At 39.1% G+C, this 27487-nt stretch overlaps 1 protein-coding gene across 7 annotated transcripts in view; it reads right to left on the bottom strand.

The window, feature by feature from the left end:
- Positions 1 to 19544, bottom strand: part of dscamb (Down syndrome cell adhesion molecule b) — a 104214-nt gene extending 84670 nt beyond the window's left edge. For 2 of the 7 annotated variants that reach the window (XM_067507636.1, XM_067507638.1), the window contains exons 1-3: positions 18654 to 19534; positions 3737 to 4054; positions 3027 to 3173 (exon numbers count right to left, since the gene is read on the bottom strand). In XM_067507636.1, coding sequence (XP_067363737.1) covers positions 3027 to 3173; positions 3737 to 4054; positions 18654 to 18696 — 508 coding nt within the window. In that variant the 5' untranslated portion in view covers positions 18697 to 19534. Of the gene's footprint in view, positions 1 to 3026; positions 3174 to 3736; positions 4055 to 18653 lie in introns of all 7 variants that reach the window. The other 5 variants (XM_067507641.1, XM_067507640.1, XM_067507635.1 and 2 more) reach the window with 4 other exon arrangements.
- Positions 19545 to 27487: the final 7943 nt, after the last annotated feature.

Here is a 27487-nt window from a genome sequence, read left to right as displayed (position 1 = left end):
CCTTCATGATTGAAGGGTTTATTAGACTGCATTAGCTTTAGCGTGGTGCACATAATAAACTACTCACTTTAAGTGAGTGCCTAGATGACGATCATAATGACAGCCAGGTTTAACTTGTGGTTCTGTCCCATAATCCATGCGAATTGTTTTATATTGATCTCCAAATTTGCAAGGAGCCTATACTTATGGAACAAGATTTAAATGAATGCAAATGTTGGCACATGCTATGAATAAACTGCAGGAGAGGCAGTGCATCATGTGCAGCAGAGATCATGTTGACTATGTTAATGTTGCTTTATAATATATCTACAGAACATAGTAAAAGTCACACACAATTTTATGATAGTAAAATAATCTGCATTAGCTTTAAGTTGCCTAACAACTAATAATGTACATTAGGACTCAAACAATAAAAAAACTTCTTGACAGAGAGTTACAATGTGTCAGTGACAACACATTTTCAGTTCATTAAATATCTGAGCAGTAGTTTTGCTGAAGGTCTTGTCTGCAACCAAGGCCACCCAGCTCATTACACTGCCTCATATCATGAATGATGAGAGACAAAATGTAGAGAGATGGAAATGAACAACACACACTATCCCAGCTCTAGGTCCACCATATAAAGTCCTGGCAGCAACACAGTCAGACAAAGCTCAACTCCTCCTTCTCTGCCCACCTTTATTTCTTTCTCTCTTTTTTTTTTTTTTTTTTTTTTTGGTGCTTTCATCTCTCTATTAGCTCTGTCAATTGTTTATCAAAAGCAGTGAGGAGGCGATCGTAGCCGGGCATTTGAAAGCTTATGCTGCGAGATCCATTTTAAAATTCATGACGGGTTAATGGTATGTTAGTGGCAACATTAGGACCCAGCGAGCTTGCGTAGTGCTCATTCACATTGAAAACAGGTCGCTTCAAATGACTACTAAGCATTCCTCATTCTGAGAGGTAATTCATATTGTAATTAACTTTTCAATCACAGCTGATTAATTAAGACAGGCCCTTAGTCTGTAATTATGCATCTATTTTTGTGAAGCACTAGATATGCAAAGATTTTGCAGCCATGATTTCAGCCAGTTTCCTCTCTGCATACAAGTTGATGATCTTCTAAAATCACATTTACACTTGATGAGATCAAACAAACAGATGATTGAAGGTCGATATCTTTCATGGAATTTGTTGAATGTTAATCAAGTGACAATTAAGTGACATCATCTGCATATACTTTTCACCAAGAATACAGTGATGATTATTTATGATCTCTATAAAGAGAAAAATCTCCAATTGTTCTTCTTCACATCCTGATGCACAATGCAAAGGTAGGAAAGTGCACTTGATGTTACCGGTCCCAACATAAATCTGGGATTAATAATTCAGTGTGACTGTGAGATAGATTTATTTGGTGTCCACAGAGACCTAGTCTTCTTTTATAATAAAAAAAAGAAAAAGGAAAGAAAAGAGGGGCTGGAGAAAGATTCAGAAAACTAGGCTGGGTCAACTGCCTGTCATGTTGGTATTCCTATGGTCTGGCTTGCTTTTTGCATATACACACACACACACAAACAGGAGCACATGCATCCTTCTAACTCTCGCTCCTAAAGTAAACATACCCTCTCCATAACAGTGCGAGGTGAATCCGCTCATGCATTAGAATCTACCATCAAATATTTATTACAGAGCAGCAGTGATTTTGACCGTGTGCTCATGCTTTTGACAGCACTCGCCTGCTGCAATACTTATTGGAGTAAACACGGACAATCCAATATCGTTGTTCTTTCAAACACTGGTGAAAGAACTTTAAGAACACCAAAAATAAAATATAATCCATCAACATTTCACTACATATTCTATATGTTGTCAGACTTACTGGGAAAAGCCATCGTTGTAAAGACATAATAGGTAATTTGAGAAATCATTGGCCATAATTAGTTTTTTAAGAAAAAATATGGCATAAATACATGTTAAAGCTGTGGTTCAGTTGGTATTTTACTGTACCATTTATATTTGGACCAACCTGACAAACCTTTTGACAGAGATGTAGAGAAGACATGTTAAGAGTATTTGATCCTCATAATGGACACGTTTTTTTAGCCACAGTTAAGATAAACATCATATGTAAATCTTGTCTACATGACTAATTTCATTTACACAGCATAATCATATCTGCATGCCGCATATTTGCCCGCTCTCCAGCTTTCAGAGTAACTTGAGTTACCTCGAGTAAATAAGTCGCTGGCATGGATCAGAAGACACATCTTCATGCTTGAGCAGACACATTTAAAATGCCACCAAAACACCGTCCCAGATTCTGCCCTCAGTCAAATGACATCAAGTGCTCACTTACAGGTCCCTGAACGCCCCAGTATGAATCAAAATCAGCCAGCGGGCAGTACATGGAGCAATCAGAGAGATAAGCATCCCATTTAACTTGAGTAAAAATCCAACCCGCAGAATGTTCTGGTGTCTTGAGTTATCATGCTGCGCCACTGGATTGAAACAAGGAGGGTAACTAGGTCAATGATGCTATGTAAACTGTTCCACTTTACCCCTTGCTGGACTAAAAATGGAGGCTGAGGAACAGTGCATATAGGAGAGAGATCTCAATGATTCAATGTGACAGATATCAACATCCTCTGGCTAGTGAGAGGACAGAGCTGCAGAGCCCCAGTCATGGCAGACTACGACAGTAAACAGGTAAGGAGATGACTCACAGTTAAACAGAACATAGCGTCCAAAGAGCACAGAGCAGAGCAAGGAGGGGGCAGAAATAAACAGCCAAAAAAAGGAAGCACACCTTAACCTCTGCAAACATTTGATCTCAGAAATTTGTCATTACCAGAGTGGAGGCTTTACTTTGTGCTCTTTGATAAATGACATACCTCATAGTCATCAGTCTTTTTAATATCAACACTGGAAATTGTCACTACCATTTAACCTTCATATATTAAACTTTATTTTTGACAGGATGTCTCTCTAGATTTATATGAGCACAAAAAATCCTGTACTGAATTACACAGTTATACTCATCTTACCTGAGCTGAGTGAAACTGTGTCTTTCTCCCATGATACAACAGTGACGTAGGCCTCAACAGAAGCAGGGATAATGCACTTGAAGACAGCTACACCACCTCTCATAGCCTTCTGGTCAGCTACTCTGACTGTATAGGGTTCCCGTGACACTACAGAACAAGAAAAAAATGCATATATAATTTTAAATTTTTTTTTTTATTAAAATTTTCTGATATTTAGGAATGGAGTAGAGCTGACTATCCCTGTAAAATAGTTTAACATTATACTTAAAGAATAAGCAAGATGATAGAAATTACATTCTGGGAAATTAAAACTATTTGATAATTAATTTCTAAAACCTGCATGATCCTTTTGATAGTTCAATGGCTGTTTTTGCTCACTTATCTGGTTGCAAGATATCTACCTGTGAAACTCAGAGCAGTCATTACCTGAATTCAGTCTTCACATGCTTTGAGCTTTTATTTTTTGCTTAAGACATGTCAGGATTGTTCTAGTTTTGGCAACACATATTTAAGTCACTTTTAGGGACACTGCTGCGTTTAAACTATAACAAAAAGCACTATTGCTGTTGCTACTATTAGCCACCCCGATTTCCTAATACCTGCTACTATTTTTTTCTCTCATTCTCACCACTGTTACAATACTACTGCGACTACCACTGCTATGTCCCTCACCTCCACTGTGCAAACCGACTTTTCCTTTAGGGACTCACCTGCTTTAATGTGGACATCCTGACTCCTAATCTTGCCAGAAGGGTTCTCGGCAGTGCAGTAGTATGTATTGTCATGGATTAGCTTGCTGAAGCTGGATGGCAGGAAGTTGAAGATCTGGAGGGTTCCATTGGGGTGGACATGACGGATGCCCGGGACATCATAGATTTCCTCGCCGGTAGCCAGATACCAGCGCAGCGAGGCAGGCGGCGCACCCCCAGCAGGACAGGGCACTGAGGTCCCTGTGGTGCTGGCAAATACTACCTCTTGCAAAGATGCATTGACAAAGTATAAGCTGGAATGTAGGTCCTCACTGAAAACTGCGAAAGAGAAAACACAAAATGTTTCCTGTTACAACCATGAATTTGCACCACTTTGTATTATGCTACAGAAACGAAGTTTCTTTGTTTGGAAACATATTAAATGTTTCCAAAATATAAACTTTGTTCTATTATATATATATATATGTATGAGGAGTGGATGGTAAAAAATTGGACCTGTTAGCTCCATAATAATCTCCAGCTTTTTGATTTGCTGAATGATGAAGCCAGACAATCTCTGTGTTTGAAAAGAAATTGTCAGTTGACAAAAAAAAGACAATCAAAGTATATACCATGATTGTTAGTATGTATCTCCCTTGCCATCATAACCTGGTGACGAGCCCAGAGGCTCTACACTAAATGGCTTACAGTGGCACTGGCAGCTGGCTTGGTCCCTCTCTGGGGAGAAAACATTTTAGCACTTCATAAATTCCTAACAACGTTTCAAATTGCAGACGTTTCAATCCTTTTCTCTGCTTCAGCAGCTCTCAACCAGCAATGAGAGACTCCAGTGACCTGCTGATGTACACATGCACATCCACACAACTCTCATTTGTTGTTACAAATTAGGACAACTCGTTCAAAATTAGCAGCACGCTACAAATCAATACTGTAGCATATTTATACAAGAATGTGTTGACATATTGGAGCTCTGGAAATATGCAATGAAATAGGAATGAAAGGTGAGTTTGAACCATAAACAAAAATAACCATGGCTATGAAGAATGGTTGGTACAAGGTCCAGACAACATCAAAGAAAGTCCCCTATCAATATTTAAGTTTGGCTCTACACAAAGCATAGATAATTCAACATAAGATGACACTTGTAGACAACAAGTATCTGGAATACAATCATCTTCCACATGTTAACTGTGATGTTACCTGTAGGACAACTTGAAAGAAGCGAGTGGGCACCAATCTATTTTTATATTTATATTTATATATATATTTTCCTGTTTGTGTCACCACTCTTTCTGTCTCTGTATTTTGATTTGTAAATGCTAACAGTGCACATTTCTGTTTGTTACTTCTATCTGCAAATTGTAAAAAATGATAACTAACAGTGCTTCTCTGGTTCTGCATCAGCATGCAGGTATGTTTAGGATCAGTTACTAGACTATGGCCTAATACTGTGAAGTTGCTTACGCTGATTAAAAAGTCTGTGATCATGCATAACATTATGACCACCTGTGCAATTTAATTCAATCCACTACAATGGCTCTGACATAAATTCTACTTTTACAAGGTTATAATTCCTCAGTTTTTAGGTTGAAACTGTCAAAAAGGTGATAATTCTACTATGTTTCTTATTAAGGTCAAAGAGGGTGGTGAAGTTTTACTGGAGTGCATTATAAGAAGACATGGTTCTATTTTGGCCACCTCATTCAATTGGTCATAATTTTATGCCTGATCAGTGTACATTTTAAGCATTACCATCGATCTAGGTTTGTGTCTGTTATTAGACAATCCCACACAAGCGCTACAACAACAGTTTGAGCTAATAAATTATTGGATTATTTAAACATTTTTAAACTTGTGTATTATTAGGTGTCTATGGGAAATTGATAATGATAACAAATAGAAAAATCCTCATGTTCAGCAAGAGAATTTATACTGTAGTAAGCTTATACACAAGGCATATTGTACAAGGTCACATATATTGTATATGAAACACTGACTCTGTAACCATTTGATTGACATACACTTTAAAGGATTAGAGTATATGCTGAAAAAAAAAATACATTTTAACACTGTCCTGTACAGTCTCATCATCTCATCATCATGTCAAAAAGTTGTAGCCAATTTGAATCTCTAAAATGTGTTGGGATAGTGTGTTAGGTTCTTAGTGGGTTTGTGGCACCAGCAAAGATGAAAATAATGCATCAAAGTCATATTAAATTCTGATTCATTCTCTTTTTTCCAGCTGGCACAGGGAGTATCAGTCTTCTCAGGGTTCTGTTGATAATACAGACTGGAGCCATGAACAGGGGGGTGAGATCAAAACCCCACCTGTTCATGAACGGTGTTCAAGGTTAGTGAGACGGAGAAGACACTTTGAAATCACTCATGTCAGAATTTTCAAAAAAGCTTTTATTGATGGAACATCCAGCATTTTTTTTGTGTAAAATATGAAATGTGCTGGTGATCACACTAAACCCTCTTGTATGCTCAGTCTAGGCAATTTGAGGAAAGGAAAGGAAAGCAAAGATTCAGATTTGCAGAAATAATCTGCAAACTAAATGTAAAAAAATCTTCATTAAAAATGCAATGACTGACACAACTGGCACACATCAAAGTTTTCTGCAAATACAATTTGGGTACTTAGTTAATTGATACTTTGAACGTTACAAAGCTACAATAGCAAATGGCTGGAGAGAAGTAGATCAAAGAAGTGTGCAGTTGCTTGGAAAGCTCCTATTCTGTTCAAGCATCAGAGAAATTGGATTAGGATTTATGTCATGGCTATTTTGATATTCGTCTGTTTCAAATATGAAAAGTATGTGAGAGCAACTCAATTCAGACTGGCTGAGTGATAGCAAGATTGATTTAATTAAAAAAGAAATGGACTCTGGTGGAAGGGTGCATGCTACTCGTTTTCCTAATTGACTAAGCTCGGGATCCACACCACAAATGGTGCGGTGACGCAGGTACATCACCCCCGTCAGACCTCACAAAGAGCACCATGTCATGCACCGACAACTGGCACCAGGGTCCAACCACTTACTACATTGCCCGAGAGGAAATCAGTAATTGGCATAATTTTTCATGAGCTCAACCGTAAAGGTGAAATAAATGACACTGTTCAATAATGCATTATATGCATCTATAATTGACTGTGATTTTTTCTGATGTGATATCTTCAGGGAGAAGGGAAACATTTAAAGCTTTTCTGTGTCCGAGCTAGCAGAAGAGCTGGACTGCATCCCATTTTTAACCTAAATACTCTATGTTTATACTATGTAAAAGACATACAGCTTTAAACAGATCAAAGATGTGTCAATGTACTTGCATTTATTGATTTTTGTCATAAATATTGCAAACTCTTTAGCAAAAGGTGCCTTATTTACACTTAAGCAACATTAGCTTTTATTTGGAGTCATGTTTCTGACCACCAAAGTCCAATAATCCCCTTCCTCGTGCTGTTGCTCTGTTTTTGGTCTCTACCAACTGCAAAAGGAAATATTTGTCACTGTAACTGCTAAATGCTCCACTAAGTTTGGTCCTGCATCAGTAGAACTCAAATGGATCCGTTTAGTTTTATTGCTAAAAACACTGATAGTTGGAAGTTGTGGGACAAGAAAACAAAGCCACAAGTTACGAGATGCAAAAAAGGGTTTGTAGAGCTGATGGGAACTGCATCAACTCTTAAAATGATTAGAACAGGCTTTTAACAAGTATCAGCAGTGCTCTACAAGTCTGTGACATAAAGTGTTTGTGTAGAATGTATATATGTCTTATAGTTTTCAGTAAAAAATAATTTCAAAGACATGGGCCAAAGATGAAAAGTATAAATAATAAATAAATAAACATACATTGTAGGTCAATAGCCATTCATATTTTCACTTTTTCCTTAAACAACAATCTTGCCTTAAAATTTTAGTTTACAAAATGTGAAAAATGTAATTGCTTGGCATTTAATGAATTCATGAATAGACTAATGACAATCATGTACTTTTTGCCTGAATAAGGCAAAAGGAGTTGTGCCTGTTGCCTCAAATTTAAGAGTATTTATGTTGTTTTGGAAAATGTGTTGCAGTGTTTTCAACATTTTTCACACACGGCTGATTTGGTATTAAATATGTGAGGCAGCTGCAGTGATGTTCCCTCTACAAAATGACAAACAACATGTGTGGTTTGATATCATCACAGGACTGTGAGCCTTCACACAATAAAGCTGATCAGCTGACAGGGTGTAACCAGTGTAACCATGACAGTGTGCTTTCTGAGTCACTGGATCACTAAATTTAAGTAAACTTGGAATCACATCTGATTTGAACAAACAACAGGTAAAGATGAATTCACGAACTGGGTTGTTGTTGAATCAAAGGCAGGAAGTTCTCATTATCACATTTTCAATCTTGTATTCACAGCTTAAATATTTTTACTGCTACTTGGACACCTGATCAAGGCTTTAAAAGTCATGAGGAATTGGTGCGATTTTCATTCTCTCATGTATGCATATTTAACTCTCCTTCTGTAGTCACAGATTTTGCCTTTCATGCAGCCACTGGCTTGGTTTATGAACACTGTGTGACACGGGAAGAAAAAAGAAAAGGAGAGCGCAAACAAGAAGAGACAAAGAGAGAATCAGAGAGACAGTGAGATTGATTCAGCTTCCCATATTTCAGAGGGCACTCGTGTTGCATCTGTTGAGCGAGCAGAGCCATTGTCTGAGTTGCCATTGCTGCCAGGGCGGGGGGACTCTGCACTGCACGGCAGCGTGGCACCGGGTGCTCCGTAGTGACAATGTGACAGCAGGAACCCTAGGTAATTAAAGCAGCTTTCTGCTCTCTGCCCTCAGGGCAAGTCTGCCTGGGATGTGGAGATCATACCTGGCTCACTCACATACAAGACTCTCAGTAGCCAAAGAGCAATTTTCCACTTTAACAAATTCCCGATCCGACTCCGGGTGTAAGGATAGCAGCATTGGTGTGATGCATGAAGTGCTAAAGCAAGTGATCAAGCTGTGTTCACAGCTGCTAAAAATCGGACTTGACCTGTGCATTAGTCAAATTTGAAATAAAGTGTATAGGTATATTCACTTTCATTTAATCTGATGAAAAGGGTTGAAAATCATATTTCACCACAGCAAATCAGCTGTATATCAAAGTCCATTAACCTGAAAGTAATGTCTAGTAGCTAGGAGTTCTGAGACAGGCAGACGACAACCTGGCAGCCCAGTGTGAGTAAGCATTCCCACTGATCTGCTCTGCCCAGAGGCAATACACCATGCATAGAAGTTAAATGACTGTCTTACAATTTGCTCTCATGAATATTAAGCAGTGCTGTGACAGTAGAAAGGGTTGGCTGTGCGCAAGCTGCTGATCCGCACTGACAGATCTGTCCTCTGATGTCTAGGAGGGGCTGGCAACGCTAAAACGAGGCCCCCACAGCAGATGAGCCTCCTCCTCCTCGGTCTATTTTCATGTCTTAAATGGGCCAGAGTGGCTGCCTGTCTCATCAAGGGGAAGCCAGAGATCCCGGACTGTAAAAGTGAGCGATAAAGACGTTTGTGTCTAAGTTATGCTGCTGTGGCTGATGATGAGTACATGAGAGAGGATCTGATAAAGGGAATAAGCTGTAGCAAACTATAGCAGCTCCCTCTGCTGCTGCTAATGATGAATAAAAACATTCACTGGTATAAATCAAAATTTCCATGTGATAAAACAAGTGCACAAGAACTTACTGTAGAGGAAAACCCATAGAGTAAAAAATATATACATTAAAAGTGCCCCATAGATTCCATCTTTTTTTACGGTGAGTTGGGTTTTGCCATGTGATCGGCAGCTATTGCAGTTAGAAGGAACTTATTAGACATTATTTAAGAGTTCAACACCTGCAAACTTAGCTAATAATGAAAACAATTCTCTAATTTTACCAAGATCTGAAAGCAGCAGCACGGCGTTGCCTATCCTCAACCTAATTAACTAGAATAAAAGCTACGTATTTATAGAAAACTAATGCTAATCCTTTTGACAAACAATACAAGGCAAATATATTTATAAATATATTTTATGGTTAATTTATTCTAGTGAGGTGCTGATTTGCCACATGAACTATCACAAAGACCGTGAAAGGGAAGCTTTAGACACAGTCTGATTTATAGTCACATTAAATAATCAACCTACAGTAATATGGTCATATTAGATGTATTGTCAGATAATAATTTTTTGGGGAATCCTTGTCCAACCCAAACAGTGTGACATACTGATAAAGTGTCTACTACTGCTGATTGACTAAAATTGCGTACAATAAATGTGAAATTGACAGCCAGGTAAACAACATACACTACAAACTTGAGTTGCAGCCCACTCATGCTAATACAAGCATTGAAAACACTTCTCACCAAAATGTCTGAGACTGTGTATTTCTACTGTGAATAAGATTGCCTAATAAAACACGCTATGTATTAAATTTAGTACTGCTGTGTTTAGGCTATGTTTCACGTTCAGTTTTGTTGTGGTCAGCCTCTCAGTAATCCAATAGTGTGTGCTTTTATAGCATTATGACACCCTATATTTTGGATGACGAGTGCACATACCACAGCAATGCCCTAGTTTTCCTGTTAAGCAATGAACATCAGAAACTTCTGTCCTTTAATATTCTCTACTATTACACTAAATTATGTTTGATTGAGACTTGAGTGGAGATAATCTAATCACTTCCATACTAATCTAATGGTCAGCGTACATAGGCTCTCTTGATAACATGATTAAGCACCAGCATTCTGGTTGTACAGATGCCTGTTGGCAGAGGCTTTACCTCGGTTATACAAGTAGACATAGCACATACTGGACAACCAACCTTATTATGTCACCAAACATTAAGGTTGAGGGCCCTCAGAAAAGTTGCTGTTGATGGTGTCTTTACATGACCGCTGTCCACCTGCATGCCAGCTAAGGTAACACAATCTCCATGAAGGCTTTAGTGTGCAAACACTGTGACATGAGATGCTGGTGAAAAAAATCGTCTGACACTGACAGCTTTTGACCTTCGGGATTTATGTTTCACTTGTGTTTCCTAAATCTGTTGACTGTGACACACCTTAGTGAAATAGTACCATAAAGAACTCTATTCTCATTCTCCCTCTTCTCAAATATTTACATGCGGTGACCTTTCCAATGTTTTACAAGCCACAGTTACACATACACTGGAGTCAAATGAACAAACACAAAATTGTACAATCAAAATATATAAAGTGTTAGATGGCGTTAAAGGTGTTAAAATTACTTTTAGAAAAAGGCAAGAGTGGATAGGGACTAGGCAGGCCTAATATTACTTTATAGGTTGATATAGCTTTTTTAGAAATAATATTAACATACTTGCCAAATTCATTTAGAGGAAAATGTTTTTTTAAATGGTCGTGGTGGTCAAAATGCAAACTAGAAATGCAGAATTCTGAGTCATGTGTACTGTTTGGGTACAGAACTAAAAGACTTCTCGTCAGGAGGAAATTGTGGTTTCAACTAATAACTTTTTTCTCTAATCTTAATCTTAGAGCTGCTGAGTGTGTCAACATAACCATAAAAACCTTTAAACATGTTTTAATTGCTACAAACTGAGACATTGTATTGCAAAATGGGATATTTGCATATAACACGTTTCTAGATTGCATTCATCTATCTTTTTCTATACCCTCTTTTTGTATTTCTTTTAAATGAGCCATTGGTTTGAACTGTGCCACAGTGCAAGTGCTCCTTTTCTTCAGCTCCTTTAAACTTGCTATACAAATATGCTGCTCTTACAACTAATATTGTACAGGTAGTAATGTCCTTATGCGGCCTTGGCAGCCTTCTGAAGATATTTCACTGTCCCTGTTTTGTCCAGGAGATGTCTGTGACCAGCAGCTGGTGAAGTGTGTTAATGTTGATGTCACAGCAGCTGGCTGCTCTCATCCTGTTAGCTCTGCTTGCCTTTATCAGCACCCCCCACGCTCATTTTAATACTCCAGACTCATTTGACCGTCTTTATGGACTTATCATATTAAACATTTATCGCAGCCATTTCCCTAAACCAAGCATGTTTATTCAACACTTAGGGGACCACAGCACAGCTCCTTTCAGCACTCCCCCCCTCCTCCCTACCCCCACAGCATACACACATCCCTATTTTCTCCTTTTTCTAGTTTATCTCCTCCTCTCTTTCTCAGCCTCCCGGCTTGCTTTATTACGACCCTCCTCCTCTATGTGCCACTGCCTGAATAAAAAGAAGAGGTATTTTTGTACAATTTCTTCACTCTCCTCTCCTCCCCACTCTGGTCATCCTTTCCTCTAGTGGCTGGGACTGAAGGGGCTGTGCTGTGCTGTGTTAAACCAGGCAGCCAGGCAGACATAAATATATTCTGAGCATTTAGTAGTTTGGATGAATGGAGTTTTAATTTAATCATCTGATCAAACACGAATTAACATAATCACTTGTGGGGATGGATAGTCTAGATAGAGAGACACAGAGCAACACATAATAGACCTCATCCTGGCAACAGTCTACAGGGACACTTAGCAACATGTAAACAGCTACATGCTTCAAGGGCCCCATGCAGCAGTCTGTCCGAATTACCTGCAATTGCGTGAAGAATACATTCAGTTCTCTTTCCTTCAATAGCTCTTCTGCCGCAGAAAAAGATCTATTCACTGTTATGCTTTCCTACGATCAAATGCACAGCTGCCAGGCCACGTGCCCTCTTATTTGATATTGGACAAGATGGTTTACTGCAGCATCACACCTTGGTCTAAGCAGAGGGGGTCTGGGAATTCTAGGAATACCACAAAGTGCTAAGATTATTGACAATGCACTCAGTCTCACACCGGACCGAGGGATCGATGAGTTGCTGGAAGGACATAAATCAGCCTCCTCTGGCTCCACTCCATGTCACACCCTAACCCACCCACCCAGCTGCCCAATTAAATGCACACGAGGACGAACACTCTATAAACCACACGCCTCCCTTCATATATAAAAACTTGCACATGCACATGAACACCAGGAAACACACAAATATAGCACCCATTTTGCACATCTCTCATGTACATCCACACACCCTCACACACCTTACCTCAACTCCAACAACATGACAGCGTTATAAAAATGGCCAGCTAAAAATAACCATCACTAACTTGGTCTTAAATCTTAGCATCTGTGCCAGGTTTAAAAATAAAGAGCAGTGTCGAGAAACCAAGCTGGACCCATTTGTCTTTCTGTCACTCTGTCTATCGAAGTTTACCTCCTCCATTATCTATTACCCTACTTTACTATCCGAATTGTGGGGCATCTCCTGGAAATGCAGACCCAAAGAGTCTGATTGAGATAGGATACTGAAACATACAGCAAAGATGCAATTGTTGTAAAAATGTAAGTTGAAGAGACATGTGCTCTATATACAAATTATTTCATGGAACTCTGAGGAGAAACCAAAGCTCAAAGGAAGCACAGAAAAGAAGAGACAAAGTGATGATACAACATTACATACATACATCAGGCCTATCATGTCCAAGCCAGAATCATGAGGTTCAATTCAGCCTTTAGCCTTAGAGAGTGTCAAGTTCAAAGCCTGGCCCAGGTATGTGGAGGACTGGATTAAGAGCCAGTATTTATGAGGTCCAGCTTGAATGTTTGTCTTGGTGGCTAATGGATAGCAAACTCATCACACCTCTACCACCTGTCTTCCACAATAAACAAAAGCTGTGGTGGGGCATTCACCACGAGGGCTATGGAACTAGTGCACAATATATATCTCACACATGGAGCATGGAAGGTTACATTGGATGGGCTACAAGCTTGTATCCTTGTATAAACTTTGTGCTCTCTCCATAAGACATGTTTAATCACCCATAAACAGATTTGTCCATTAATCAGCAGTAAAGTACTTTCAGATGTTTCCTGTTCTAACTGGCATGGTCAATACAAGCAAACATGGCTCCTGGTACATTAATTTTGTACTACACATGGCTAATTTGACACATAATTTTTGTGCAGTGGCAACATGTCTTCCTGGGCTGGAGGGTGGACTTACAAAGCTCAAGACTTGACATCAGAGACCAGGTCTACATCATGAATTCTGAATATGGTTAACAAGAGAATTTTGGGTGAGCTTCTGGTTTCAGTTACATGTTGCTGCAATAATTTAAATATGCCCTGTGTATCCTCTATGTCAGTAATGACCTAACTTTGAATGTAAATGCAATTTAATTAACCTAGACGACAATTCTTTCTAATTGCTGTGATGGTATTTAAAATTTACTTGCTATGAGTGGATATTGTGGAAACATATGGCATTTTATAGGATAGACATGTGGTTAATTAACAATGTTTGCTCACATTAAAAAAATGTTTCTTACAAATTGTATTTCATCACATTTTTTGCAGATAGCGAATGGATACATGTATAAAGGGCTTTGTAAGAGACAACACTGATGCATGGTACATAGGACAGGAGGAAAAGTAGTTGCAAAATCTTATGCAGCATTATTCAGAGATGATTTTATGCTCCACAGATAACCCACGTTCCTATAGAACAAATACACAAAATAAAGCAAAATGACTTGAACTCAATTTATCAATGTTTATCATCCACACCCCCACACCCAATCTACTGCCAATATCTACAATTCAACAAATCCTAACCAACCTTTGACTTTTCAGTCACTACAAGAATTGAGGGACTGTTAAGCAGAAAGGCATAGTTCCAAATCTCCTATGTAGTAGTTGGGTATTTTTATTTTTTGTTTTAAAGTTTTTCTTCCTCAAATCAACACAAATCTCTGCACAGAAGAGCAGATGACCATCATTCTTGACTTACCCAGTATTATACTGTCAAATGAAGCTTTTTTTTGCACCCATTCCTCCACTACAGTACCCTTGCGGTGCAGCACAGTAATATAACATGTCATTTTGACAGGTGCTGAATGAATTAAAAACATCCTCTCTACTGAGAACCCTGTCTGAGAGGGAAATCCCTGCCAGATGTACTACAACCTTACTTTGCACGCATGATCAAACACCTACATCTGGGTGCTGAGGGCTTTTCTGCTCTTCCCTGCAGATGCTAAATGATATCGTTAACATTTTAATGCAAGAGACATTTACACGCGGGCTTGCGCAATTACACCTCTTGATTCAGTGGAATCCAGACAGACACAGTGTGATCGGTAATTAGATTTTACATTGGGTGAAACGCAGCATACACACACACACACACACACACACACACACACACACACACACACAAACACACACACACACACACACCAGTCACCAAAGCTTGCTCCTAATTAGAGAGCTAGACAGGCTCGAGGAGGTACGGTACAGTAGAGTAGCCCTCATTATACAGCTAGGATGTATGAACTAGGGGATATCTATTATGATCACACATCAGGGTATCCATTACCCAACATTAGCAGCCCTTTCAACTGGAATCACACACAGAGTTCTGAATGTAACCCAACAAACCCTCTTACAACTCACACAAGTGAGCAAGAGTTAAGTGGGTTTGTAAACTTAATTTAGCCTATTAGATATTCATATCAGAGAAAGACTGCACAAGATGATCACTTGACTGTACGCTACATGTTTTCATGGGGTAATTTAATTTCATGAGCTGTGATATCGCTTCTGCAACCAAACCTAATTGGTAATTATAGTAAACAGACTAATGGCTGTGAGTGCAGCTGTAAGGCTGGTCAGGTTTCCCTCCTCTGCTTAATGGCGCATGTGCACCAACCACTGTGGCCACTGGCCGACCACTGGTCTTTGGACATCTTAACACAGACTTGAGAGGCACCTCATATATCCAACAAATGAAGCTCTCAAGGATGAACTACATCCACTGGGTTCATTTAGATGTACTCCCATGCAAACACCAGATTCCTCCTTATACTTGTGGCCAAGTTCATTTTATCTATCCACCCAGGTCCGCAAACCATTTTCATTCAGTCTTTCAGGTTGCTAATAATATGGGGTCATGTAAAATTGGCAGGCTAACTGGTGTTGGCAGCTATTTACTGTAATATAAGCTACACTGAGCTACATGCTCTGGAAAAGCTTCCTCATTTCAAAGTGGATCAGCCCTTACCCCAAGAAAGGTCACAGCTAATTGAGATCAAAATTTGACTGCATGATTTCTTGACATCTCCATAAATGTTCATTTATAAAAGAGATATAAAAGAGGTCCTTTAAAAGTCATAAGCATCAGGACAAGCTGTGTGGATGTCTACAAATCATTGCAGCTATCATGAGGACTGTGAAGCTTTGTCTCTTTATATCTTTGCAGTCAGAATTTGAATAATCCAGTTTAACTTGCTGCAGTTTTGCCGTGGGGCAGCTTTCAGGCAGAGGTATTTAATATGTTTGCTTTTGTATTGATGACTGAATCTATAGCTTCTTATTTGATAAGAATGGCACATAAAAAAATTTACATTTTTCTGAACATGGTAAAGTTGTCTATTTATGTTCCAGGTTTTTTGCGTCATTTGCAGAGTTCATTAGGCTGATTATACTGTATATTTGAAATGTCCACAACATAATATGGAAAAGAACTCAACCCTGGAGTTAGTGGTGTAATGGGATAGCTCCCAATCAAGAATTTGTGTCAGCTTAGTTTGAGACAAGACTCAAACTCCAAATTCCATGTCTAAAATGTTTGTAGTGACGTAGTGTGGCTTGTCTTCCAGCATAATTATAGCCAACATTGTGGTTTAAAACCATCACAAAGATAAAGCACCATTTGTAAAACCAACAACATGGACTCTTGATGCCTGCATATTTATTTCTGCTACCAGACTACAACATATACTTTTCTATCCCATGTAGTGTAGAGTGAATGAGTGAACGTTTATCGGACGCAGCCCCTGACACCCATTAAGGAGGTTACCATAGAGACAGGCCAGCGAGCATGTGATAGGCCCAACTCTGAAACAGCAAGAACTGTCTGGAATTCAATCACTGTGCTGTCTACAAGGTCATTCATTCATTCTGGCAATGCCTGCTCAGCCAATGAACACCTTATTTTCATGATAATCAACAAAACATCCAACTGCAGAGGACAAAGTCATACAGCCAGGCCGCTGTATAAGGATGGAGACAACACAAACAGCAAGTGATAAGAATACAGTCTTAAGAAATTGTAGCGCAAATGACGAACACAATGTGTAATGTCTGCACTCAGCACTGTCTATTGCTTAATCCCTATCAGTAGTTTGCCACAGGCCTTCTCAATAATCCCTTATGCAATAAACGGACACAATCTTGCCTGGCAGTTGATCTAATGTCAGAGTCAGATGATTATGATTAATGAGGATTCCTTATTGTTCCTTTATGAGTTTCACCACAAGCTGGGCTGAGGGAGATACCATTTTATGTGGAGTCAGTGTCAATAAACGGTACCGACTGAGGGTTGTCTCAGCACTGAAAAAGCGACGACACAGAAACAAAAATCCATTTCGAAGCCTTATTTTATCATCCCAGCCAGAAGGGAAAATCCATTTTGAGGATACACCATATAATATCACGGCGCCTCTATGTGTTTAAATGTATTCGTACCTGTAAATCCCCACTTCCTCAATTTCGGTTTTGTGAATTCAGCTTTTCTTGACCCTTTGATACAAATGCAACCAACCACAAGCTTGACTTTGTTTCAATATTTGGCAAATACCCATCTTATCACACGGATGTGTTTTCTTACAGATATGTTTCCATTTTCTTTCCTTCTCCGTGTTGATCTCCCCCTTTTTTTCTCCCTGTTTTCGTACACACCCAGTCAGCCATAATCCCTCCCTGTAGAGTGGATTCTGACCAATAAGTGAATGCAATAAACTGTATCAATTTTCTGCTATTGATTATAGGCACATTATGTGTGCACGATGACAGCCGCGTGCATGTGTGCACTGGTAAAAATTCACGCAAACACGCACATGTGTAAAACAACCCAGACAAGATGCACAACAAATCTGGATGTCTGAATATAGTATTTGAAAAATTAATTTAATTAAAAGAGGAATTTCAGCTATTTGAGTGGAAAATTTATTTCACATTTCAATGTGAAATTGTGAACAATTTTTGCATTTTCTAAATGCTGTGACCTCTGATAAATATGTCTCATAAACAACATTGCAGTTTTTCTTATAAAAACATTTTGTGCTTTTTCTTTTTATCCCAAACTACATTTAAAGATAAATAACATCAAGCAGTATTTAGATTTTTGAGGAATATGATGTAGATGTGTTCAAAGCATTCAGGCAGGTCACATAAATACAACAGAATATTCATCATGATTTGTTTAAAATAAAAATACAGATTGGTAGTTCTTAAATGCATGCATAAATTGACACATTACATTCATTTAGACCACTTTGAACTTGAAAAATATATCCATTGTGGGGGAGGGGGAAGGGGTTAAACCAAATGTCCATTATATCAAATACGTCACTTATTACTAAGGGCCACAGTGGAACAAGGTTGTGACAGAATAAGTGTCATTAGGCGTCAAATAAAAACAGAAAAAAAATCACGTTTACTGTATATAAATAACAAACAAACTTGAAACTATATAATCATATCTAATCATCACAGTTAACTAATTAAACAAATACAGGTCCAAGAGCATCATATCCTTTTAATTTCTTCTGACTCAGGGTGTACATCTGGAGGCCAGAGATGTGCCTAATATTTTGTAGGACAGCCTGGAGAATTTAAAACGCAATTCAAGCCTCGCCCGTCTCTCACCCTGTGTCAGGGGTGTCAGCCTTTTGACAACCACATAAAATCCATTTCATATGGGTCACAGGTGACCTCCATCCTCCCTCTCCAGTCATTTAGCTGTCTACCAGTGATTTGCCTTCTGCAGTAGGTAATGAGCGCTAATAAAAAACGAGCCGGTGAAACTTACCATTCAAGATGCTCTGCAAAAAGATAAAAGCCAATATCCACATGCCCTGCTCCGTTCAATCCCCCCAAGCTATGCTTTCTCTTCTTCCTCCGACCGGTGCCTCCCTGGGTTTCTCTTCTGTGCGCTTGGGGTAAGGTTAAACATTTGCCAATGTCTTGAAGAAAACCGGTCTCAATCTGTACTTTTAATATCTCCTTTTTACTTTTTCGTTACACTCTGATCTTTTCTGAGCCTCTTTGCGCTTGGAACATAAATGAGCCTCCGTGATTGTCTTAGGGAGAGATGTGCTCAGACTCTCCTCCCCTGCTCCGCGTCTTGCTGCTTCTCCCTGTTATTCAAAAGGATGCTGAAGGGGTGAAGCCCAGGTGTGTGCGATGCTGAGTCAGAGACGGGTACGAGCGGATCGTGAAACAAAAATGAATGACCAAACTGGCTAAACTAAATGTTCTTAAAAATGTAAGAAGCTCCGATTTCCTAAATAAAAGACTGACTGATGGCTCATCCTTTGAGGAAAAATACATTAAAAAAAATTAAATAACTAAAAGAACAAAAAAGCAGACATAAGGGAGAGGGTCGTAGAATAAGAATGAAAACGGGTTTTTTTCTGAGACTCCAAAGTCATATCATCTTCATCGCCTCTGTGCGTCCAAGAGGCGAGCAAGCGCATCTTCCCCGCTGCCGCTCTCTAATCGCACCACACTGACTCTCTGAGCATTACACAGAATAACCCTCTCCCCTGCCCCTGCAGACGCTTTAATTCCTCATTGCCTTAAAGGAGCAGAGGCGGCTACCGGTCGGTCCTGAGGGCAAGGTACTAGTGGAGGTGAGCGTGTGAGAGCACGCAGTGAGTGGGTCATTTCCATTAAGGAAATGAGCTGCACCTGACGCACAGAGGCACCTAGGATAACATTTTTACGCACGAAAATGTACCCACTCAAACAGAAAGCGCTGTCTGCTGGTGTGTAATGTGAAATCAGTACACAGCATTATATGCCAGATTTGACTTGACTGCAGCCAACAGGCTATTTCTATTATGGATAAGAACAGAGGAGTTTTCCATGCAGTAATGGAAATCTACAACATTAATTGATGCATTTAAACGAATTAAGAGTGTTTTTAGTGACGCGTTTCCTTGAAACACACTTTCAAACAGACTGAATTGTTATAGAAACATAAGAGACAAAGCATCATTTTACCAGATGCAGAAAATAGTGGGTTAAACTAAAGCATCCCCACCCTAAAGGCACACACATATAATGCGCCCACCACTAACACTACCACTCCTCCATTTTAATGCCTGCCTTGAGTACAGGGGCTGTATTAGACTGTGGAAGCCTGTGGGCCTGTCCACAGAGCTGGGTTACACTGAATGTGATATAACCAGCAGGACAGTCTGCATATCATTCTTTATTCCACGTGACAGAATACACTGAAAATTAAATCCTGTTTATCTACCCCAGGATAGTAATTTTCTCAACTTATATCAGGGCTCAGGAATTAATTTTTACAATTCAGAATCTGTACTGTACAAACCAAAATAAATGCTATAACATATACAGTGTGTGTGGTTTATATACTTAGTTCTGCCTGGCCCTTGTTTTTTCATGGTACAAATGGGTGTAGTTGTTGTGTTTTTGAAAAGTGTTGCTCTGTCTTCTTTTCAGTATTTGTTAACAGCATTTTGTCTGCCTGCCTCTCTTACAGAGTTCATGCCAGTACAGCAGACAAACACAAACACTGCTTTGCCATCTTTCTGTACAAGAACACACTGTTCCACTTTGTCTAAAAACAGTATATATTTATCTTTTTACTTGTCATTGATTAATTTAACGGGGATCTAAATGAAATAAATGTGTTTTTTTATCACCAAAATCCTCCTTTTGACCTAACATTGCACCAAAACAAATGTTTAATTAAGTAAGAGGATCACTTTACTTTTTCCTAAGCTGTGAGATAAGCCAAAACAAGTTGAAGTCTCTGTGGCGCTAACGGAGAAAACATGGTCAAATCAGGCCAATGGGTCACTGATCCTGTCTGTCATTTACAGTGGATTAAGACTGCTGTGCTGGTGTTTCAGCTCTGGACTCTTGGCATGGACATATGTTAAGTAGGTATGTAGCAACTGTGAAATATGACAATTTAATAGACAGGTTGAATTACTAACCTGGCTACAATGTTTTAAGAAGCTTGTTTTCCTTACAAACTGCACATTCTGGCTCACCATATTGCCCTATTGGCTTACTAAACATTTACATTACAAAGTCTTCAGCTTGTGCTTCCACTAAGCAATTTTACAAAGGAACTTAAGCACCTTGCTCAAGGGCACCTCTGTATTTTTAATTTACTTTCTCTGGAAAGTTCAAGGATTACGTGTGTGTATGATGCCAAAGGCAAAGCCTATCCATCCACATAGGTAATCAACCAGACCAGGAGTTCATGTGATTTCCTTGGCTCAGCCTTTAGCAATGTTCAACTGTAGAAGAGTTTTTGTCACTTTGCCAGCAAAGACAAACAAAACCCAAACAGTGAAGGAAAAAAATCTGATTGTGAGATCAAGGGATTGGGAGAGGGGAACTATGGAATTAGAGGGTGCCATCTGACATTTTAGGGGAAATGAGGCATTGGTATAGTCTAGCTCAGCAAACAGGATTTTATGAGAAGCAGAAATTAAAAATTGGATGAAGGTAATGGAATAAAGGTAATGGAATAAATAAAGAAATGCTAATCAAAAGGTTATATTTCTATGTATGTGTGTTTGTGTGTGTGGTGTACGTGCGTGCATGCGTGTTTGTGTTTGTGTGTGTGTACCAGATTTCAGCATGGGCGACATTAGCGGCAGCTACATGAAGTAGTCTGTGTACAGTATATACACCCTTTTACTATTGTACACACAATCCATATGTGGGAGTTGCAAAGTTTATGCACAGCTTCACGTTATGTGTTTGACAGCAAACAGAGACAGAGTGACTCTACAACGACCATACTATGACCTTACAACAGCCAATAGAACGCAGGTGTGCATAATCATTTTTATCAAAATTATTCAAACTAAGTAGAATATTACAAGCTCAGAAAGAGCAGTCTTAGTAGGTACATGTATGACTCCCGTTTGAACAGTAGGATGTCTAATGTTTGGTTAGTGAGGTCAGATTGCCCTTTCATTTTAAAAACTGTAATAAAAAAATAAAACACACACACACACACACACACACACACACACACATATATATATATATATACATATATATATATGTGTGTGTGTGTGTGTGTGTGTCTGTATGTATTATTTTTTATATATTAAATACAGAAGCAAGTCTCTGCGGACTGAACATTAACAAAGCACTGACAGTTGTCCATTAAGCCAAGCCAAGTAACAGGGAAGAAAGAAAGACCTCAGGCATCTGACCAGCAACCCACTCTTACAGAGCTTCAGAAGACCTCTGCAGAGATGGGAGCACCTTGTAGAAGGACAGACACCTCAGTAACACTTTATCAGTCGGAACTTTACATAAGAGTGGTTAGAAAGAAGCCAGCACCTGTTTAAACCTTGTCAAACAGTATTCTGGGAGCAAGAGGACAAAGATTCTATGGTCTGAGGAGACAAATGCAACTTTTATGACAGAACTTCATGGACTATATCAGAAAAAAAAAAGACAAAAACTTTTCTGTCTAAGAATACTGATCAGAATTGAGATCAATGCAGCCAAATACACAGACATTCCTCAAGAAAAACTGCTCCAGAATGCATAAGACTGGGTTGATGGTCACCTTACACAATGATAATGATCCAAAGCAGAAAGCCAATACAACAGGACAAGTCTCTTGATCGTTGTTCTCTTGAGTGATGCAACTAAAGCCCAGACTTAAACCCCACAGAACATCTGGTTACAGCCCTGAATCTAACTACCTAAATCCAAGAGTGAAAAGCTTGACTTTATTATGTAAAGCATCTTGAGATGACTTTGTTGCAAGCTGGCATTACATTCTGTAAAATCACATGAAAATATAGCATTATTTTAAAATAAACTTACAATATGTGTAAATAGTGAATACTTTTAAGTATAAGAGGGAAGCTTTTAATTCATACATATACAAAGGTTCAATTGAGCTTTGAATACAATATGTATGGTGATGCCAGCAGGATAATATTGTTGTAAAATTATAAGTTATATTTTGGTGATGCAGAGTTGTCACATTTACAATAACAAAGGGTAGATGCACACAGCTCACAGCAGACCAGGCTACTTATAAGGTGAAAAAAATGTATCACTCTAAACACAAGAGCCATGACCTTGTGACCAGTGGACAGAGGTATTCGATGGTAAACCCTAATAAATTATATTCAGGTATGTTGAGGAGGCACATGTGTTTACCAACTGCAAAACTGGCATTCATATTCTTACAGGGAATTGTATAATATTTTCATGCACATAATAAAATTGAAACTTGAGCACATGATGTATTTTCATCAATATATTAACTTGTGGTGCAACATATTTTGTCCATGTGGTTATATTCTAAACAGCCCTGAATAAGACATTTATATCTGTATAAAAATATTTAAATATCTAACATGATATACAAGTGGAACTACATAAACCATGTAATATTATTCGGTATCTCTGAAGCCATGATTTGAATACAAGCAGATAGGATGTTTGGTAGTGCTTGAGTTCACTGTGTGGGTAGGACGAGGAAAAGGGTGTAGTTCATTTTAGCCCAGCAGCATGATGCCTAAACAGTGGTAAGTGAATGTGACAATGAGACCCCTGGGCTGCTGGAGACAGTCTTGGCCTTGCTGTGTGGCCATGCATGCGTGTCTGAGTTTGCATGTGCCACCATGCTTGTGTGTGGAAACAAAGAAGGCGGTAGAGCACATATGAGATGACTCATGATCACTGCTCACCCAAGGTCGTGACATCTCAGACTTTAGCACTCAAACTGGCATCTGTGACTGTTGCTCAATGTTTTACTGCCAATTTTATTATGGAGGAGGATTTGCAGACAGAATGCAGTTCATTCAAAGCATTGCAGCTTCTTTTGTGCACCTCTTAGATTCATGTTCAAGAGCAAACCATTATCAAAAAGATTTCCCTAATCTCTGAATTGTTGTTCTCTCATGTTATTAAAATGGTCTTATTTGCCCTGGAATGATTACTGCATACTGCATTTTCGTTAAGTGAGATTTTTGTTTAAAAAATATAGTTTTCCTGAATGTTATAGCCAATTGCAGAAAAAGCAAAAGCAAAAAAGTAAACTAGTAAAAATTCAGAATTCAACTTATAGCAATGGCCTTTTATATAATAGGCCAATAGGCATTGGCCTATTTTAAGATGTTGTTTTAATAGCAACATCTTAAAAACACAGTGATGTTGCTATTAAAACAACATCCTGAAAACACAAACTGTGACCAAACGTTTACACTCTTTTAATCAGTCACTACACAGCAGACAACAAAACACAATATTGCAGCTATCAATATCCCAATATCTGATGGTGATTTTATCAGAGATAACAAACCGTGCGGCACTCTGCACTTTTTTCAGATGGCTTGTTGAAATACTGTAAAACAGAAATTCCTGTGTGCAGGTTTTGCCTACAGTGAGCATCTAGACTAAACCATTTCAGACACTCAGTATTGGACAGAATCTGTACTGTATTCCCTCATCAGTAAAAAAAAAAAAATCACCTAAAATTAAGAACTTTTTTTTAATACTGTGCTGCTGTTGGATGGAAATATCAAAAAAATCTAAATGATTCTTGTTGTTTTTGTGATCAGATATGTAACAATCTATTGTTTATTATTTATTGATAAATATACCATTAGTCCCCCCCCCCCCCCCCCCCCGCTTATCACTGTCCCACTGGTCCACACTGTCCCTGGTGTTTGTGCAGACAGGCTGGATAATCCCTCAGGATGGGGCCTCTTGTTTTGACAACTCCTCTGAAGCCCAGTGTCTCTTACAACAAAACACAGGCCGTCTATCATCAGCAAAATGTCAGCCCTGGGCTCAATCCTTCGTCACCCAAAGGAGGATCAGGTTGCCTTTTCACTATGTGAGCCATTAACTCAGAATAGAAACATTCCCTGCACCTGTATAATGAGCCCTTTTGTTTACTATGACAATGACATTGATAAGAGTCAAGCGACGCTCGTGGCTTCTGATAGAAGTGTGTATAAGGTTACATGTTGCTAGGTGATGTGGCTCCTAAACAGATTTCAGTGTTATGTACTCTTACCCTCTACTGATCCCCATGGGGTAAAAAAAGACACTTGCAGGTCAATCAACATCACACTCTTTAGATAAAGACTGAGACAACTTGGGAATGTACCAAGTGTGTCAAAGACATCAGGTTTTAAAATGATGACAGTAATGAATATTTTATGTGAGCATTATTAGATGGCTCACATAACATATTAAAGTTCTTCAAGGAATTGCATGAAATAAGCTTTAAGCTTATATTTTACTCAAAGTGAATTGCGACATTATCTTGAGGGATATACTTTATAGGGATATAATTTTTGACTTCTGTTTTGACTACTGTTTGACTTCAACAAGAAGTCAGTATCTTAACTTAGCTTAACTTTAAATATTTTTGTCATTCTTTTACCCGAAGCTTTAGCCTAAAGTAGTATAAAAACTGTAAATAGTCTGAAAAAGTTAATCAGCTTCTGCCTGAAGATAACAAAATGTTCCTCAGAACACCTTTAAAGTTCACTATTGTTTTATTTTATGGATAAAACAAACAAGATATAGTAAGTTAATTAGTAAGTTTAAGAGGTGCTAGTAGTCATATTTTCACATTCAGACAGAGCCAGGCTATAGCTTTGCATAAGAAAAACATATAGACAGTCTCACCTACAGTAACTCTTGTTATAAGGTAAAAAAGAAAAATACTAAACTGATTGTTTTTTTCTTTCTTTAAACTACTCGTTCTAATTTGGAGTCTAACACTAATGACAGGATTTTAGAGTTTTCTGAATTCTGTATTTTAACCCATAAGACTTCCATTCTATGCTGCAGAATTGACCACAGCACATGAACTACAGTAACCTTCCAGGATACTAACTTCCCAGCCTGCTTCGGCAACCCCAGTTAGTTTCCCATTGGTTAGCCCCAAGGTACAGAGGAGCATATCTGTAGCCAACCTTGACATGCTAAACTAGGACGCTGAAGGGGACAGAATGGGAGGGGAGGCAGGGGAGCAAGGGAAAGGGGAAAACATGTATGAAAAGGCTGCTACAAGAGTGGTAGAAATAAGGAAGTGAGATTAGAGAAATGAGAGAGTGATTTAGAAAGGAGAAGACAGAGAAAGGAGCAGTGTATAAGGAAGGTAGTAAAGGTGGAGAGAGTAAGCCCAAGGAGGAAAAAAACAGTGGGTTTTGGCGATTTGTACTCAGGCTGCCTATACGCCTGGTCTCCATCTCCTCCATTCTCTGCTTGAAAACTGGAAAAATCAATACACCCACAGTCTAGTGTATCCCCACATGAACTGGATCATTAAAAATATATAATCAAACACCCCACTATCATTTTTCATCACTATTACCATCATCACACACCTGAACAGGCGCAGATACCGCTATATCACCAAAATGGCTGTAACAATGTAATAACCCAATCAATGATCTTCTAATTACTTCAGTGCCTCAGTTAATCGTCCAGTTAAAGCAGCCTTTCAGCCTTGACTTTCAGAATGGCACATGGAGACAGGCTGCTTGTTAACAAATGCACACAGCAAAACCGTAGCAGGGCTGTTGTAATAAGAATATCTGACTTCTCAGCTTCACAACTCAATCCAACTCAGGGTCGCAGTGTTGCCTAGTAACAATGGCACACTACTGACCTTATCAATGTGGTCATAAAAATGTATGAAGAAGCCCCCCCTTTTCCTTCCAACATCCTCCCTGCAAGCCTTCGTTTATTCCCACAACCACCCTCGCAGCCCTTGTCTCCCCCCTATTTGAGTAAAATCTAAGCAAGGGGGCAAGAACCCCCCCCCCCCCCCCAATCTTTCCAACTCCTGCCAGGGCAGATCTGTGGTGGGTGTTATCTACCCAGGAGCTCCCTTCTCTTTTATTACGGAGGGGGGCCAAAAACATGTACACACTTGTGCTTGTGTTCACAGTATGTGCATAGTACATGTACGCAGAGCACAACAGATACAGTGCTGGTGGGCGGGTAGTGGGAGGCTGGGAGGATGCAGATTGCATGCTATGAAACTGATAGATAGCTGTAAGAACAGAGGGACACAGTCAAGCGCAAAGGAGACTCAGTACCACACCGCAAGGTGAGTCAGTCCACCAGCCTTTACGAGACTATTACTTCAGAGTGGAATTTCTGCTCTGCCTGCTGGGGAAGAAAGGAAAGTGTGGGAAAATGTGTTTATAGAAGAAAACAACAGTAATACAATAGGCTTACAATCTGCATTGAGCATCACAAAAATTGTGCATTAGTGAAAGCAATTTGGTTGTGACAGATGAGATGTATCTGATCTCTAACTACTCATGAGACCTAACAGAAAAGTTCATCTTTTCTAATTGGCTATCACCTTGGAGAGGCCTCATCCTAATGAGAAAACAAACTCCAGGTGTTGCACCTGATATAACCTCTGGGAGTCACAGGGGGAGTGTGACACATACTGTATGCACACCTGCTCCATCTGTCTGCTCTACAGTTGACACTGCCAGGACACTATACTGAATGTCAGGATGCTCACATCAAAGTCAAAGTTATGATCTGCAAACTGCTTCCAACCTATTCATCCCATGGAAATTCAGAATGAGGAAGTTATTTAGTTGTATGCAATAAAAAATGGTTTCTCTAAATGTA

This window comes from Channa argus, chromosome 6 (genome assembly GCF_033026475.1).
Source record: "Channa argus isolate prfri chromosome 6, Channa argus male v1.0, whole genome shotgun sequence".
Classification (NCBI taxonomy): domain Eukaryota; kingdom Metazoa; phylum Chordata; class Actinopteri; order Anabantiformes; family Channidae; genus Channa; species Channa argus.
Note: the sequence above shows the minus strand (reverse complement) of the source record. Positions and strands in the feature narration are given on the sequence as shown.